Source organism: Entelurus aequoreus, linkage group LG05, assembly GCF_033978785.1.
Source record: "Entelurus aequoreus isolate RoL-2023_Sb linkage group LG05, RoL_Eaeq_v1.1, whole genome shotgun sequence".
NCBI lineage: Eukaryota > Metazoa > Chordata > Actinopteri > Syngnathiformes > Syngnathidae > Entelurus > Entelurus aequoreus.
The window spans coordinates 21583271-21601054 of record NC_084735.1 but is presented as its reverse complement, the minus strand read 5'-3'; the positions used below and the strand labels follow the sequence as shown (position 1 = coordinate 21601054).

Below are 17784 nucleotides of genomic sequence, written 5' to 3'. Positions count from 1 at the left end.
GTTGATTTAATTTTTTAAAAAATTTAAAAAACGATATCGATAATAAAAAAAACGATACCGATAATTTCCGATATTACATTTTAAAGCATTTATCGGCAGATAATATCGGCAGGCCGATATTATCAAACATCTCTAGATAAAAGCCAACACCAAGAATAAACATTTGAAAGGCAATTTAAAATAAATAAAGAATAGTGAACAACAGGCTGAATAAGTGTACATTATATGAGGCATAAATAACCAACTGAGAACGTGCCTGGTATGTTAACGTAACATATTATGGTAAGAGTCCTTCAAATAACTATAACATATAGAACATGCTATACGTTTACCAAACAATCTGTCACTCCTAATCGCTAAATCCCATGAAATCTTATACGTCTAGTCTCTTACGTGAATGAGCTAAATAATATTATTTGATATTTTACGGTAATGTGTTGACAATTTCACACATAAGTCGCTCATGAGTATAAGTCGCACCCCCGGCCAAACTATGAAAAAAATTGCGACTTATAGTCGGAAAAATACGGTATGCCCTTTTTGTCAAACAAAACCCTGTTTTTTTTAAATAACCCCCTCACCGCCCTCTTCATTTTTCAAAATGGAATATTTGCCAAAAACATGAACCTGGGGATAGGTTGATTGGCAACACTAAAATTGGCCCTAGTGTGTGAATGTTGTCTGTCTATCTGTGTTGGCCCTGTGATGAGGTGGCGACTTGTCCAGGGTGTACCCCGCCTTCCGCCCGAATGCAGCTGAGATAGGCTCCGCGACCCCAAAAGGGACAAGCGGTAGAAAATGGATGGATGGATATATTTTTAAAAAAATTGTCAACACTCAAATCTTTAGATCAGCTTCAGATCAGTCTGTCGATATAAAGTTACATTTGTATATTGTTATGCCCTTTTTGTTAAAGAAAACCCTGTTGTTGTTTTTTTTATTTAACCAGCCCCCCCCCCCCTAACCAGTGGAATATCGGTAGGAGTATCGTTTTTCTTATTATTGGTATCGTTTTTTGTTTTTTAGTTTTTTTTAAATCAACATAAAAAACACAAGATACACTTACAATTAGTGCACCAACCCAAAAAAAACTCCCTCATTCACACAAAAGGGTTGTTTCTTTCTGTTATTAATATTCTGGTTCCTACATTATATATCAATACAGTCTGCAAGGGATACAGTCCGTAAGCACACATGATTGTGCGTGCTGCTGGTCCACTAATAGTACTAACCTTTAACAGGTAATTGTACTCATTTTCATTACTTACTAGTTTCTATGTAACTGTTTTTATATTGTTTTACTTTCTTTTTCATTCAAGAAAATGTTTTTAATTTATTTATCTTATTTTATTTTATTAATTTTTTAAAAATGGACCTTATCTTCACCATACCTGGTTGTCCAAATTAGGCATAATAATGTGTTAATTCCACGACTGTATATATCAGTATCGGTTGATATCGGTATCGGTAATTAAAGAGTTGGACAATATCGGATATCGGCAAAAAGCATTATCGGACATCCCTAGTTATTTCTTGTAATTGTATTTTTAGAATGTGCCGCAGGCCGTTAAAAAATTAGCAATGTGCCGCAAATGGCCCCCGGGCTACACTTAGGACACTTTTAGTCCTCTGCCTTACAGAACACTCATTTTGTTCTTTTTTTGCCTTTCCTTTTTTGCTTCCCCTCAGCTTGCCGCTCTCCTCCCGGCCCAGCAGCAGCTGCTCCTCCAGCAGGCGCAGGCTCAGCTCCTGGCCGCCGCCGTCCAGCAGTCCAACGCCGCCCATGCAGCTCACGCTGCCGCGCAGCATCAGGCCAACCAGCAGCAGCAGCAGCAGCAGCAACAGAGCCAAACATCTCAGCAACAGGCAGCCAAACAGGAGCAGTCCGTGCAAGCTCCGCCTCCACCGCCGCAGCTGGCACTGTCTCAGCCAATCCAGCTCACAGCCCAGGTAGCAGCCGCCAATCAGCGTCAGAGCACCTTTTTAAAACGTGCATGTGTGCAGGAGATGTTCTAAACAACACCCTGTGCGGCGTTTTAGGACATCCAGCAGCTACTTCAGCTCCAGCAGCTAGTTCTCATGCCTGGCCACGCGCTCCAGTCCCCAGCCCAGTACCTCCTGTCACAGTCCCCCCAGACTCAGCATCAGCATCAGCAGCAGCAGCAAGGTAAGTTGGCCTTCTCCTTCTAGACGAGCTGCTTCTCTTTGCGTCTTCCCTCAGCTCCGTTTTCTCCCCTCAGCTTTGCTCTCGACGCCAAATTTGATTCAGCTACCTCAGCAAAGCCCGGCGGGACTGCTGACGACGCCGCCCCGCCTGGGCCTCCAAGCACAGGTAGGCAATGTGTGATAACAGGCAGAACCTGCTGAGTTCCAGTGGAACATGTGAGGAGTTTTGAATGGATTTAGTCCAAATACGCTGCTATGTCTTATAGGCTTTAGAGTGTCCGCCCTGAGATTGGTAGGTTGTGAGTTCAAATCCCAGCCAAGTCATACCAAAGACTATGAAAATGGGACCCATTACCTCCCTGCTTGGCACTCAGCATCAAGGGTTGGAATTGGGGGTTGAATCACCAAAAATGATTCCTGGGCGCGGCGCCGCTGCTGCCCACTGCTCCCCAAGGGGATGGGTCAAATGCAGAAGACAAATTTCACAATGTGACAATCATTGGTACTTTAATCTTTAATCTTTAATTTAAAATCACCAATCAACTTTAGACAGTAGGGAAAAAAAAGTCAAATACAAATAGACAGAGCAGATATTGAAAGAGTAGAACAGGGGTCCCCAAACTACGGCCCGCGGGCCGCATACGGCCCCCCAGCGTCCAAAATCCGGCCCGCAGAAAGTCCCAAGTAGTTTTTTTTTTTTTTTTTTTTTTTTTTTTTTTTTTTTTTTTAAATTTGTCCTTACTAGTCCATTTTCTACCATCTCCTAGCCACTCAGGCAAATCATATTGTCTAAAAATGCATTTTACCATCGATAACGTGGCATGCAGCAAGTGCGCTCTTTAAGTCAATTAGTGCGCGAGGAATATATATGTATGTATATATACAGGTAAAAGCCAGTAAATTAGAATATTTTGAAAAACTTGATTTATTTCAGTAATTGCATTCAAAAGGTGTAACTTGTACATTATATTTATTCATTGCACACAGACTGATGCATTCAAATGTTTATTTCATTTAATTTTGATGATTTGAAGTGGCAACAAATGAAAATCCAAAATTCCGTGTGTCACAAAATTAGAATATTACTTAAGGCTAATACAAAAAAGGGATTTTTAGAAATGTTGGCCAACTGAAAAGTATGAAAATGAAAAATATGAGCATGTACAATACTCAATACTTGGTTGGAGCTCCTTTTGCCTCAATTACTGCGTTAATGCGGCGTGGCATGGAGTCGATGAGTTTCTGGCACTGCTCAGGTGTTATGAGAGCCCAGGTTGCTCTGATAGTGGCCTTCAACTCTTCTGCGTTTTTGGGTCTGGCATTCTGCATCTTCCTTTTCACAATACCCCACAGATTTTCTATGGGGCTAAGGTCAGGGGAGTTGGCGGGCCAATTTAGAACAGAAATACCATGGTCCGTAAACCAGGCACGGGTAGATTTTGCGCTGTGTGCAGGCGCCAAGTCCTGTTGGAACTTGAAATCTCCATCTCCATAGAGCAGGTCAGCAGCAGGAAGCATGAAGTGCTCTAAAACTTGCTGGTAGACGGCTGCGTTGACCCTGGAAAAAAGAGCTGGACTGCTGCTGAGTGGTCCAAAGTCATGTTTTCTGACGAAAGCAAATTTTGCATTTCCTTTGGAAATGGAGGTCCCAGAGTCTGGAGGAAGACAGGAGAGGCACAGGATCCACGTTGCCTGAAGTCTAGTGTAAAGTTTCCACCATCAGTGATGGTTTGGGGTGCCATGTCATCTGCTGGTGTCGGTCCACTCTGTTTCCCGAGATCCAGGGTCAACACAGCCGGTTTTTGAGACGTTTTGATATTGAGATTTTATGAAAATTATGGTTTATGACCCAAAACACCCTTTAATGGAAACACCTACCAGTCGCAAATGTAGTTTGTCGAAAATGTTAGTAATATAGCTTTTATTTTGCGAAAACTGCAATGGAAACGCAGCTATTGAGGCATCGAGGGACACGGTATCACTACTTTTGTTTCATGTGGCGCTTCAGTATCGTTTGACCAGCCACTACTTTTTAATAAGAAGACTTATTTGTAGAGATGTCCGATAATTTCGGCTGATAAATGCTTTAAAATGCTTTTTATCGGTATCGTTTTTTTAATTATCGTTATTGGGTTGTTGTTGTTTTTTTTTTTTATTAAATCAACATAAAAAACACAAGATACACTTACTATTAGTGCACCAACCCAAAAAACATCCCTCCCCCATTTACACTCATTCACACAAAAGGGTTGTTTCTTTCTGTTATTAATATTCTGGTTCCTACATTATATATCAATATACAGTATATCAATACAGTCTGCAAGGGATACAGTCCGTAAGCACACATGATTGTGCGTGCTGCTGGTCCACTAATAGTACTAACCTTTAACACTTAATTTGACTCATTTTAATTAATTACTAGTTTCTATGTAACTGTTGTTATATTGTTTTACTTTCTTTTTTTATTCAAGAAAATGTTTTTAATTTGTTTATCTTATTATTTTTTTAAAAAGGACCTTATCTTCACCATTATTATTCTGTGACTGTAAATTGTTTGCTTGTTTTATTATTGATGCTTTTATTTTTTTTATTTTTTTCTGTATTGTGTAGTTATAATTATATGCTTTTACTTGTAATTGTATTGAATTGTGGACCCCAGGAAGACTAGTGGGTTGTTGAGGCAACCAGCTAATGGGGATCCTTAATAAAAATAAAAATAAAAATACTTGGTTGTCCAAATTAGGCATAATAATGTGTTAATTCCACGACTGTATATATCGGTATCGGTTGATATCGGTATCGGTAATTAAGAGTTGGACAATATCGGATATCGGCAAAAAAGCCATTATCGGACATCCCTACTTATTTGTATTTGTACTTGTAGAATGCGCCATGGGTAGACACATAAATAGCCCCCATGCCACAATTTGGACTCCTCAGGCTAAGACTTTACCACGTGATGCTGTAAAGTAGTGGATGAGGTGTGACCTGGTTGGTTGTGTGTTAAAGATTAGCATGCAAAGAGACAAACATCAGCCTTCGCAGAGACGCAATAAACTCATGTCTGAATGCGTTGTCACACGAGGGCATGATGCACACATGCTTTATGCACAGAGGCGGCGAATGCAAATGAGTGCGGCGGCGGCGGCGGCCTAAGTCTTGCATGATGCGCGCTCAATCAGTTGGCCCTGCCGATGCTGACGGGTACTCCGCTTTGACCTTTGTCATATTGCTGCTCGGAATACAACACATGCAAGATTCACATGGGTAGGGATGAGGACCGTGTTTGGTACTTTGATAGGAACAGACCGTATTCTGTCGGTACTACTAGGTATCGAGTCACGTAAAATCAAACGCTGCCATATTTCGATACCTTTAGTGGTAGCCTAGTGGTTAGAGTGTCCGCCCTGAGATCGGTAGGTTGTGAGTTCAAACCCCGGCCGAGTCATACCTAAGACTATAAAAATGGGACCCATTACCTCAGCATCAAGTGTTGGAATTGGGGGTTAAATCACCAAAAATGATTCCCGGGCGCAGCCACCGCTGCTGCCCACTGCTCCCCTCACCTCCCAGGGGGTGGAACAAGGGGATGGGTCAAATGCAGAGGACACATTTCACCACACCTAGTGTGTGTGTGTGACAATCATTGGTACTTTAACTTTAACTTGTTGCACGTAACGTCACCCCCGGTTGCAAGCTCGTCACGTTCCAGAGTGAACTGCGGCTCACGTAAACAATCACTCAAGCAGCACTCTAGGCGGACTCAGCCAAACTCCCTCGAAGTAATTAAGTAATGTCATTTCAACACAAAACAAAGCAAGCATGCTCAGTAGAATACGCTCAAACGTAAGGCTCCACTCTTTCAAAATGCACTAACTTGATGCTAATTTACATTGGATATGCCATAGACAGGCCACTATTAGGGCAGCACGGTGGACAGGGGTTAGTGCATGGGCCTCACAATACAAAGGTCCTGAGTTCAATCCCGGGGTCGGGATCTTTCTGTGTTGAGTTTGCATGTTCTCTCCGTGACTGCGTGGGTTCCCTCCGGGTACTCCGGCTTCCTCCCACCTCCAAAGACATGCACCTGGGGATAGGCTGATTGGCAACACTAAATTGGCCCTAGTGTGGGAATGTGAGTGTGAATGTTGTCTGTCTATCTGTGTTGGCCCTGCGATGAGGTGGCGACTTGTCCAGGGTGTACCCTGCCTTCCGCCCGAATGCAGCTGAGATAGGCTCCAGCACCCCCCGTGACCCCAAAAGGGACAAGCAGTAGAAAATGGATGGATGGATGGATGGAGGCCACTATTAACATTAACGATTTTACATGGCGAATTTCAACACCTCCAAATTTGGTAATGAATACCACAACTAAGATGAATGCTACAGTCAAAGAGCTGGTGTGTAATAAGTACAATACTTACAGTATAAACACTTTGTAGGATGCAACATAACCTTCCTCGAAAAGCTTTCCGAGTTAGACAACAGGCTTTACAGTACTGCCATCTAATGTCTTGGAACTACACTGCAAATGAGATTTGAATGTTATCAGAAAACAAGATATAATAACTGGACAGCGTAGTTTTCATAATCAGCTTGTTTATAAATGTAACATTAAAAAATAAAATTGTATTATCAAATAATTAACATTAACAAACACAAAAGTACCGGAAATTAGTATTGTTGAGTACCGCTATCGATTCCCAGGTATTGCAAATTGGTAGTGTATCGGTTCAAATGTACTACCGTATTTTTCGGTGTATAAGTCGCACCGGCCGAAAATGCATACTAAAGAAGGAAAAAAACATATATAAGTCACACTGGAGTATAAGTCGCATTTTTGGGGGGAATTTATTTGATAAAAGCCAACACCAAGAATAGACATTTGAAAGGCAATTTAAAATAAATAAAGAATAGTGAACAACAGGCTGAATAAGTGTACGTTATATGAGGCATAAATAACCAACTGAGAACGTGCCTGGTATGTTAACGTAACATATTATGGTAAGAGTCATTCAAATAACTATAACATATAGAACATGCTATACGTTTACCAAACAATCTGTCACTCCTAATCGCTAAATCCCATGAAATCTTCTTCCTCTGTGTCGCTAATAAACCACTAGTTTTCTTCATTTCAGTAAGAGTAGCCTCCGCTTTTCGCCAGTCCCTTACAAGTTTCTCGCGTACTCCAAACTTTCTTTCTGCTGCTCGATTGCCGTTTTCTGCTGCATATTTCACTACTTCCAGCTTGTAACCTGCAGTATATGATTTCCTTTTTGGTGCCATTTTGGTTCAGCCCTTCTCAGTTTTTATAAGTTACCGCCAATGTTGAAATGATCAATTTTCACAATGTACTTCTGCCATGACCCGCCCCCGCCCAATTTTTATTGGTTGACGTGTGTGTGTGACGATTGCTGATATACGTCTAGTCTCTTGCGTGAATGAGATAAATAATATTATGTGATATTTTACGGTAATTTATAATCCGAAATATACAGTAATGTCATTTCAACACAAACAAGGCAAGTATGCTCAGTAGAATACGCTCAAACGTAAGGCTCCACTCTTTCAAAATGCACTAACTTGATGCCATAGACAGGACACTATTAGCATTAACGATTTTACATGGCGAATTTCAACACCTCCAAATTTGGTAATGAATATCACAACTAAGATGAATGCAACAGTCAAAGAGCTGGTCTGTAATAAGTACAATACTTACAGTATACACACTTTGTAGGATGCAACATAACTTTCCTCGAAAAGCTTTCCGAGTTAGACAACAGCCTTTACAGTACTGCCATCTAATTGCCAGAACGTGGAGTTTTTCGCAGCTTACTGCGAGGATTGTTTTCCCGGGAAGCAAACGGACTACTCTGGACAAGGCGTGCAGGTAAAAACATGATTTAATCTCAAACTTAAAGTACTACAAAACAAAAAGGCGCACAAGGTGAAGGCATAATTTATCGAAGGAAACAAAAACTAACACTTAGCGTAAACTATGGACATGAAACAAAAACTCGCTAACTGTGGCATGAATAAACAAAAAGGATTACTGCGAGGATTGTTTTCCCGGGAAGCAAACGGACTACTCTGGACAAGGCGTGCAGGTAAAAACATGATTTAATCTCAAACTAAAAGTACTACAAAATAAAAAGGCGCACAAGGCGAAGGCACAACTTAACGAAGGAAACAAAAACTAACACTTAGCGTAAACTATGGACATGAAACAAAAACTCGCTAACTGTGGCATGAATAAACAAAAACTTACTTGGCAAGGCATGGAACGAGCAGTATGAACAGAGGATGAACAATCAGGATGAACTATGGCATGAACAGAGCATGAAAAGAACATGTACAGAGCAATGTCGCCAGGCCGACTAACTGGCAACGACAGGCTTAAACAGTCTCTTTGATTAGAGCCAGGTGCGTGTGTCAAATGAGGCAGGTGAAATCAATGAGTCGCCATGGTGACCAAACAAGGGAGCGCAAACAGGAACTATGGAGTCTTAAACAGAAAATAACAAAAAACATGGTCCAGACCACAGATCATGACACTAATGTCTTGGAACTACACTGCAAATGAGATTTGAATGTTATCAGAAAACAAGATATAACTGGACAGCGTAGTTTTCATAAACAGCTAGTTTATAAATGTAACATTAAAAAATAAAATTGTATTATCAAATAATTAACATTAATAAACACAAAAGTACCGGAAATTAGTATCGTTGAGTTCCCAGGTATTACAAATTGGTAGTGTATCGGTCCAAATGTACTACCGTATTTTTCGGAGTATAAGTCGCTCTGGAGTATAAGTCGCACCGGCCGAAAATGCATAATAAAGAAGGAAAAAAACATATATAAGTCCCATTGGAGTATAAGTCGCAATTTTTGGGGAAATGTATTTGATAAAACCCAACACCAAGAATAGACATTTGAAAGACAATTTAAAATAAATAAAGAATAGTGAACATCAGGCTGAATAAGTGTACGTTATATGAGGCATAAATAACCAACTGAGAACGTGCCTGGTATGTTAACGTAACATATTCGGGTAAGAGTCATTCAAATAACTATAACATATAGAACATGCTATACGTTTACCAAACAATCTGTCACTCCTAATCGCTAAATCCGATAAAATCTTATACGTCTAGTCTCTTACGTGAATGAGCTAAATAATATTATTTGATATTTTACGCTAATGTGTTAATAATTTCACACATAAGTCGCTCCTGAGTATAAGTCGCAAACTATGAAAAAAACTGCGACTTATAGTCCAAAAAATACGGTACTTGTGGGATAATGAGTGTTCAGCATCCACGTATATTTTTTACGTTGTTGTCTCTGCTTTGTGGGCGGGACCACAGAGAGAGAAGAGCACTGACGGCGGTGGTGGAGGCATCAGCAGATCCTCCATAGTGGCCATGGGAGGCAGCACTGTGGCATCCATGGGAGTCTCGTCAGTCTCGGCCAGCAACATGGCCGCTTCCCTGAACGCCGCATTGACTCCCGGCGGTCACGGCGCTCACATTGGAGGGGAGGAGCCCAGCGACCTGGAGGAGCTGGAGCAATTTGCGCGGACCTTCAAACAACGGCGCATCAAGCTGGGATTCACCCAGGTAAAAAGAAATCAACCCCCGGCGCGCATGAACTTGTGTAAAAAAGGTGTTCTGAATCCTTGTGCGCTCGCCAGGGGGACGTGGGCGTGGCCATGGGGAAACTGTACGGCAATGACTTCAGCCAGACCACCATCTCCCGCTTTGAGGCCCTCAACCTGAGCTTCAAGAACATGTGCAAGCTGAAGCCTCTGCTGGAGAAGTGGCTGAGTGACGCAGGTGACCAAACTTTGATTTTGTGCTATTGGATGCTTAATCCAGTCAAAAGTTTGGACACACTTGGTTATGCTCATGATTGAGATGTTCTCAAAACTAGAGATGTCCGATTATATCGGCCGATAAATGCTTTAAAATGTAATATCGGAAATTATTGGTATCGTTTGTTTTTTTTGTTTTTTTATACTAAATCAACATAAAAAACACAATATACACTTACAATTAGTGCACCAACCCAAAAAACCTCCCTCCCCCATTTACACTCATTCACACAAAAGGGTTGTTTCTTTCTGTTATTAATATTCTGGTTCCTACATTATATATCAATATATATCAATACAGTCTGCAAGGGATACAGTCCGTAAGCACACATGATTGTGCGTGCTGCTGGTCCACTAATAGTGCTAACCTTTAACAGTTACTTTTACTCATTTTCATTAATTACTTGTTTCTATGTAACTGTTTTTATATTGTTTTACTTTCTTTTTTATTCAAGAAAATTAAAAAAAATACATTTTAATTTATTCATCTTATTTTATTTTATTAATTTTTTAAAAAGGACCTTATCTTCACCATACCTGGTTGTCCAAATTAGGCATAATAATGTGTTAATTCCCCGACTATATATATCGGTATCGGTAATTAAAGAGTTGGACAATATCGGAATATCGTATATCGGCAAAAAGCCATTAACGGACATCCCTACTCAAAACCTAGCGGGGGTGTATATTGTAACGTCCCGGAAGAGTTAGTGCTGCAAGGGGTTTTGGGTATTTGTTCTGTTGTGTTTATGTTGTGTTACGGTGCAGATGTTTTCCCGAAATGTGTTTGTCATTCTTGTTTGGTGTGGGTTCACAGTCTGGCGCATATTTGTAACAGTGTTAAAGTTGTTTATACCCCCACCCTCAGTGTGGCCTGTATGGCTGTTGACCAAGTATGCCTTGCATTCACTTGTGAGTGTGTGAAAAGCCGTAGATATTATGTGACTGGGCCGGCACGCAAAGGCAGTGCCTTTAAGGTTTATTGGCGCTCTGTACTTCTCCCTACGTCCGTGTACACAGCGGCGTTTTAAAAAGTCATACATTTTACTTTTTGAAACCGATACCGATAATTTTGAAACCGATACCGATCATTTACGATATTACATTTTAAAGCATTTATCGGCCGATAATATCGGCAGTCAGATATTATTGGACATCTCTACAAAAAACAATAACAATAATTAAAAAGAATTTGGCGAGTTATTTTGATGTAGAGAAATCCTATATTTTTACCAATTTTCCCAGGAGATGTTCTATATTTTGAAATGCTTGCTCTTAGACACACGTGATGAAAGAGTTTGTGAAACCTCCTGATGTTTTTTGCTGCTAAATTAGGCCATTTCCATACGAACAAGGATAGTTTCAAAAACACATGTTTGGGGTTAGAACGATCTCCATCCACACACAAGTAGTTTCAAAACTGTCTATGTCTATACACACAAACGCATACACCTGCCGTCATGCACATTTTGTCCAATCGGAAGCCTGGAAAAGCAGCCGCAGCTGACTTGATGCAGCATTACACCTCTGTTATTATAATATTTATTTTGATATACTAGACCAGTGGTTCTTAACCTTGTTGGAGGTACCGAACCCCACCAGTTTCATATGCACATTCACCGAACCCTCCTTTTTTTCAAATTCAAGACAAAGTTATTATATGTTTTTGGTAGCACTTTAGTATGGGGAACATATTCTAAGTAACAAAGACTTAATTTTGAGTTTTTTGGACACTAGGGGAACATATTTAGGGTTCGGGTTAGGTTTAGGGTTAGAGGGTTAGGGTTATAATAAGGCCATGCCGAATAAGGCATTAATAAGTACTTAATAATGACTAGTTAAGAGCCAATATGTTACTAATTTGCATGTTAATAAGCAACTAATTAATGGTGAATATGTTCCCATACTAAAGTGTTACTGGTGCACAAAATGAACCGTGCATGAACATCATCTTGTTCAAACAACAAAACCAACACAGTGCATAAAATCACAACAAATTACACACCTGCAAATCAGTGTGACTTCTGCTGTTGCCGTATCCGTAATACGCCGATAGGGAGAAGTTTTTATTTACACGATGAGTCGGGTGTGTCTTGACCTCCGCCGAACCCCTGAGCCCGACTCACCTATGGTTCGATCGAACCCAGGTTAAGAACCACTGTACTAGACGTACACAATGACTTGTACATTCTTTTCAAAACCAGCCTGCACGTACACAGAGCCCTGGGAACATTAGGAATCTTTTTTTTAGTGTTGAACGTGTGCATGCACGCCTGTTTCTGAAACCCAACACTCATAGAATTACAACGTGTTTATTCAGCAACATGTACAGCGAAGTGTACATTATTTGTGAAGTGAATTATATTTATATAGCGCTTTTCTCTAGTGACTCAAAGCACTTTTACATAGTGAAACCCAATATCTAAGTTACATTTAAACCAGTGTGGGTGGCACTGGGAGCAGGTGGGTAAAGTGTCTTGCCCGAGGACATAACGGCAGTGACTATGATGGCGGAAGCGGGGATCGTACCTGGAACCCTCAAGTTGCTGGCACGGCCACTCTACCAACTGAGCTATACCGCCCCAAGGAAACCATTTTGCATGTTTAAGTGCCTAAAGCACACGGACCTTTGTGTGCCGCTGCAAAACTCTCGTTGAATAATAACGCATTTAATGATCAATATAGAGATACATGTGCAATGAAGCGTACATTGTTTTTAATATTAACAAGGAGGAAGGATACGTCATGTTTTTTTTATTCGCTTAAGTGCGTTAAATGCGCGTGCACGGTCGCACCCGGCTCCTTCTACACCAGGCCTGGGCAATTATTTTGACTCGGGGGCCACATTTAGAGAAAAAAATTGTTTTTAGGAACACTAACACAAAACCTCACAATATTGTCTGATTGAATGCTAAAAACGTTATGACAGACCGCCTTAAAAAACGTAATGGAATTTTACGTTTTTCTAAGAAGGATAAAACACTGAATATTGACAAAATATGAATGTCACACCCCCTTTCGATCGACATATTTTACAATCAAGTGAACCGCAACAAACAGTGAAATATGAACGCGAAGGGTACAAAATAAACCTACCTACAATCTAATACATCTGATATTTGCTGAGTTTCCCCCAGGGATCAATAAAGTACTTTCTATTCTATTCTATATATCACTAAGCTTTAGAACTTTGTTGTGAAAATATCCTTCCGCGTCTGTGGAAACGCTTCCCGCCCACACTGCTTGGTGCCTCGTCTGAGCTGCTGTGATGTAGATGACCATATTAACTAATTAGATGACCATAGTAACTAATTAGATGACCATAGTAACTAATTAGATTACCATAGTAACTGGTATATCAGCCATAAGCGCAGATTCCAACCATTGAAATACTTTGTATAGTTGAAGACTTACGGTCATTAGAAAACATGACTGCACATCATAATGGCAGCTACACTTTCCATCTTAAAGATCTAAAAAAATTATTTGGAAATGTCCGGCGGGCCATATTGAAAAGCTCAACGGGCCGCATGTGGCCCCCGGGCCTTAATTTGCCCAGGTCTGTTCTACACGAATGGAAGCAAGACACGTAAGTTAACTTCATGACCTGTCATTAAATAAGGATTACAAAAATAAGATAATGTTGCACCTTTCTTATGACACAAAGTAAAAAGTCTTGCTTGTCAAAGTTTTTCCATCATGTGGAGGTTTGACAGCGATCGTATCTAAAACGGCTGACTGTCATTGTGTCGCAAAGCCCATTTTGATGCATCTTTTTTTTATCAATGTTGAGTGAAAATATCAGCATGTTTATGTTCAAACATACAGTAAGTCTTCTTGTAGTGTTTAAAGGCAGCAAGGCAGTGTTGTTGAGCTTTGGAAATGACAACGCACAACAGTGACGTCAGCACAAGTCTCCATAAGCGGAGAGTTTTGGAACTCTACACTTTGGTCGGCGTTTGCAAAAGTCTGCGTTTTTAAAGGCCTACTGAAATGAATTTTTTTTATTTAAACCGGGGATAGCAGATCTATTCTATGTGTCATACTTGATCATTTCGCGATATTGCCATATTTTTGCTGAAAGGATTTAGTAGAGAACAACGACGATAAAGATCGCAACTTTTGGTATCTGACAAAAAAAAGCCTTTCCCCTACCGGAAGTAGCGTGACGTAGTCAGTTGAACATTTCCGCAAAGTTCCCTGTTGTTTACAGTGATGGCGGCCAGAAGTGAGAGTGATTCGGACCGAGAAAGCGACGATTTCCCCATTAATTTGAGCGAGGATGAAAGATTTGTGGATGAGGAAAGTGCAAGTTAAGGACTATTGGGGAGTGGAAGCGATTCAGATAGATGCTGTGAGAGGCGGGTGGGTAAACAACAGTAAATAAACACAAGACATATATATACTCTATTAGCCACAACACAACCAGGCTTATATTTAATATGCCACAAATTAAACCCGCATAACAAACACCTAGGTGTTTGTTATGCTAGCTCCTAGCTCCCGTCCATATAACCCGCCAATACAATTCAAACACCTGCACAACACACACACTCACTCAGCCCAAAGGACCGTTCACCTAACCCAAGGTTCATAAAGCTTATATATTTACCCAAAGTTACGTAAGTGACAAGCGCGTACGGGCAAGCGATCAAATGTTTGGAAGCGCAGCTGCGTACTCACGGTAGCACGTCTGCGTCTGTGTATCCAAATCAAAGTAATCCTGGTAAGAGTCTGTGTTGTCCCAGTTCTCTACAGGCGTCTGTGTATCGAAGTCAAAGTCCTCCTGGTAAGAGTCTCTGTTGTCCGAGTTCTTCGATCTTGACTGCATCTTTCGGGAATGTAACCAATGAAACACCGGCTGTGTTGTGTTGCTGACTTCCCTCGCAAAATACTCCGCTTCACACCGACAACTTTCTTCTTTGCTTGCTCAGCTTCTTTCTCCATAATGCAATGAACAAATTGCAACAGATTCACCAACACAGATGTCCAGAATACTGTGGAATAATGAGATGAAAACAGAGCTATTTTGCATTGGCTTCAATGGGGTACCGATACTTCTGTTTCACTGGCTACGTAACGCGCATACGTCATCATCCAAAGGAGTTTTCAACCGGAAGTTTAGCGGGAAATTTAAAATTGCACTTTAAAAGTTAACCCGGCCGTATTGGCATGTGTTGCAATGTTAAGATATCATCATTGATATATAAACTATCAGACTGCGTGGTCGGTAGTAGTGGCTTTCAGTAGGCCTTTAAGGACAAGAGTATGCTTTTGCAGGTGGACAAGAGGCCTAAACATAGAATAGAATATATCTTTATTGTCATTGTACATTGTACAACAAAATTGTAAGCAAAACTAATTTAGTGCAAATTCATAATAACACATAAAAACATAAGAACATAGATAAATAGATAAAAATATACAAAATACATAAAAATACCAAGCACACAGCTCACATGCACAGTCATTCTTGTCTTGTGTTCAGCGTCACTATTGCTCTCGGGTAAAAAGTGTTCTTAAATCTGTTTGTCTGGCATTTTATTGTCCTGTATCTCCTGCCCCGAGGGCAGCAGTTCAAAAAGTTTATGTCCAGGGTGAGATGGGTCCCTTATGATGTTTTGGGCCTTTTTGAGGCACCTGGCACTGTACAGTTCATCTAGGGAGGGGAGAGAGCAGCCAGTGATCTTCATGGCAGTATTTATGACCCTCTGAATCAAATAAACGCAGATAAGTATGCGTTTATTAAAGGGGAACTGCACTTTTTTGGGAGTTTTGCCTATCGTTCACAATCATTATGAAAGACATGACGACGGATGTATTTTTTTAATGCATTCTAAATACTAAATAAACAGTAATAAAAGCCAATAGTAGCTGGCCTATTCCACCCATAAAATCTGATAACCATTCAAAAAGCGCCAACAATACTCCATTGACATTTTGTGACTTGAATATTAACCAAGTATTAACGATATTGTTATTATAAGGGCGAACACTATGTTTACATCATCGAGTGGTCTGCTGCTTCCTTGCTTCCCTGCTGTGGTATAGCTCGGTTGGTAGAGCGGCCGTGCCAGCAACTTCAGGGTTGCAGGTTCGAACCCCGCTTCCGCCATCCTAGTCACTGCCGTTGTGTCCTTGGGCAAGACACTTTACCCACCTGCTCCCAGTGCCACCCACACTGGTTTAAATGTAACTTAGATATTGGGTTTCACTATGTAAAGCGCTTTGAGTCACTTGAGAAAAGCGCTATATGAATATAATTCACTTCACTTCACTTCACTCTCTGTAAGTTTATTGTAGATCATAAATCATTCCTCTCACCTGAAAAGTAGATGGCGGAGGATACAATCTGACAATTTGGGACAGTTTGACAGCCGTTTAGGACCTGAAACTGGCGAGGACGACATAAAAAGCGCTTGTTCCCTTCCACGCTCGCACCCTGTTTCTTTGTGAGTAGAGATGTCCGATAATATCGGCCTGTTGATTAGGGTTGGGTATCGTTTGAATTCAAACGATTCCGATTCCGATTCCGATTCCGATTCCTGGCGATTCTCGATTCCGATTCTTTTAAGAGGCCGGGTCAAAAAAAAGTTTTGGATATTTTAAATGAGCTAGCTAACCTACAGTCTTTCTGAATGAAATAGTCTGACATTCTCCATCAATTTTAATTCTATTAACTTTTTATGAACTTTACTATAAATTCCTCACAGGGCTGTTTTCAACTAGAATATAAATATCAAATCTATGAACTTGAATATAAATATTATAAACACATTTTCACAGGGGTACACTTTCCTCAAGAGAGCTTTATTTTTGAAAACCTCATGAAAACACATTTACACACACAAGTGTATGATGCTGCAGGTACTTAAAAATGTTACCGTGCTCCCACTGATGGGCTAACCTGGTGCAGAAAAGCAAATAAACAATAAGAAACAACTTGCAAAACCCAGTCCAGATTAGCAGCAGGTACAGTATAAAATCAGAGACAGTTCTTGCTTAGGAAAATGACCATATTCGCCTTCTCAGGCAGAATGCGTGAGCGTTCTGGACAGATAGTGTCTCCTGCTGTGGAAAATACACGTTCGCTGGGTGTGGAAGAAGCTTGAAGGCATAAATAGGAGAAAGCGAGATCTGACAGCAGGAGGAGGACGGTCGGCGCAGCGCGTCGAAGACGGGACACGCATATATTTGTACTTCATGAACTCGGAGGTGCTTCATCATGTTCGACGTGCACCCTCCTAAGCACGAAACAGTCCTGTCGCATGTGTTATATTTCGGCGATATTTCATTTTTTTTAGTAAAATAAAGCCACACTTTCGACCGCCGACGCCCGCTATCCATGCTTGACTGACTCGCTCGGCTACATAGGCTCGACTATGCTAACACTTCCGGTGGTGGGTGCTTCTTCGTTGGTGTTCAGCGGCTTCTTCTTCCGGTCGGCGGACTTATTCTTTTTTTCCAGTCGGCGGACTGGGTATCGAAACTAGGAATCGAAATTTAAACTTTTGAACGATTCGGGGAGAATCGGAAAGTTAGTCCCGGTTCCAATCGATACTCGATACCCAACCCTACTGTTGATATTATCGGCCGATAAATGCTTTAAAATGTAATATCGGACATTATCTTTATCGGTTTCAAAAAGTAAAATGAATGACTTTCTAAAACGCCGTTGTATGGAGCGGTACACGGACATAGGGAGCAGTACAGAGCATTTGCGTCTCCCAGTCAGC

General features: G+C 40.8%; 1 protein-coding gene across 8 annotated transcripts in view; it reads left to right on the top strand.

The window, feature by feature from the left end:
* pou2f2a (POU class 2 homeobox 2a) overlaps positions 1-17784 on the top strand; it is a 228820-nt gene that overhangs the window by 174592 nt on the left and 36444 nt on the right. For all 8 annotated transcript variants that reach the window (XM_062047392.1, XM_062047393.1, XM_062047389.1 and 5 more), the window contains 5 exons: positions 1690-1950; positions 2041-2167; positions 2241-2332; positions 9543-9794; positions 9869-10010. In XM_062047392.1, coding sequence (XP_061903376.1) covers positions 1690-1950; positions 2041-2167; positions 2241-2332; positions 9543-9794; positions 9869-10010 — 874 coding nt within the window. The remainder of the gene's footprint in view (positions 1-1689; positions 1951-2040; positions 2168-2240; positions 2333-9542; positions 9795-9868; positions 10011-17784) is intronic.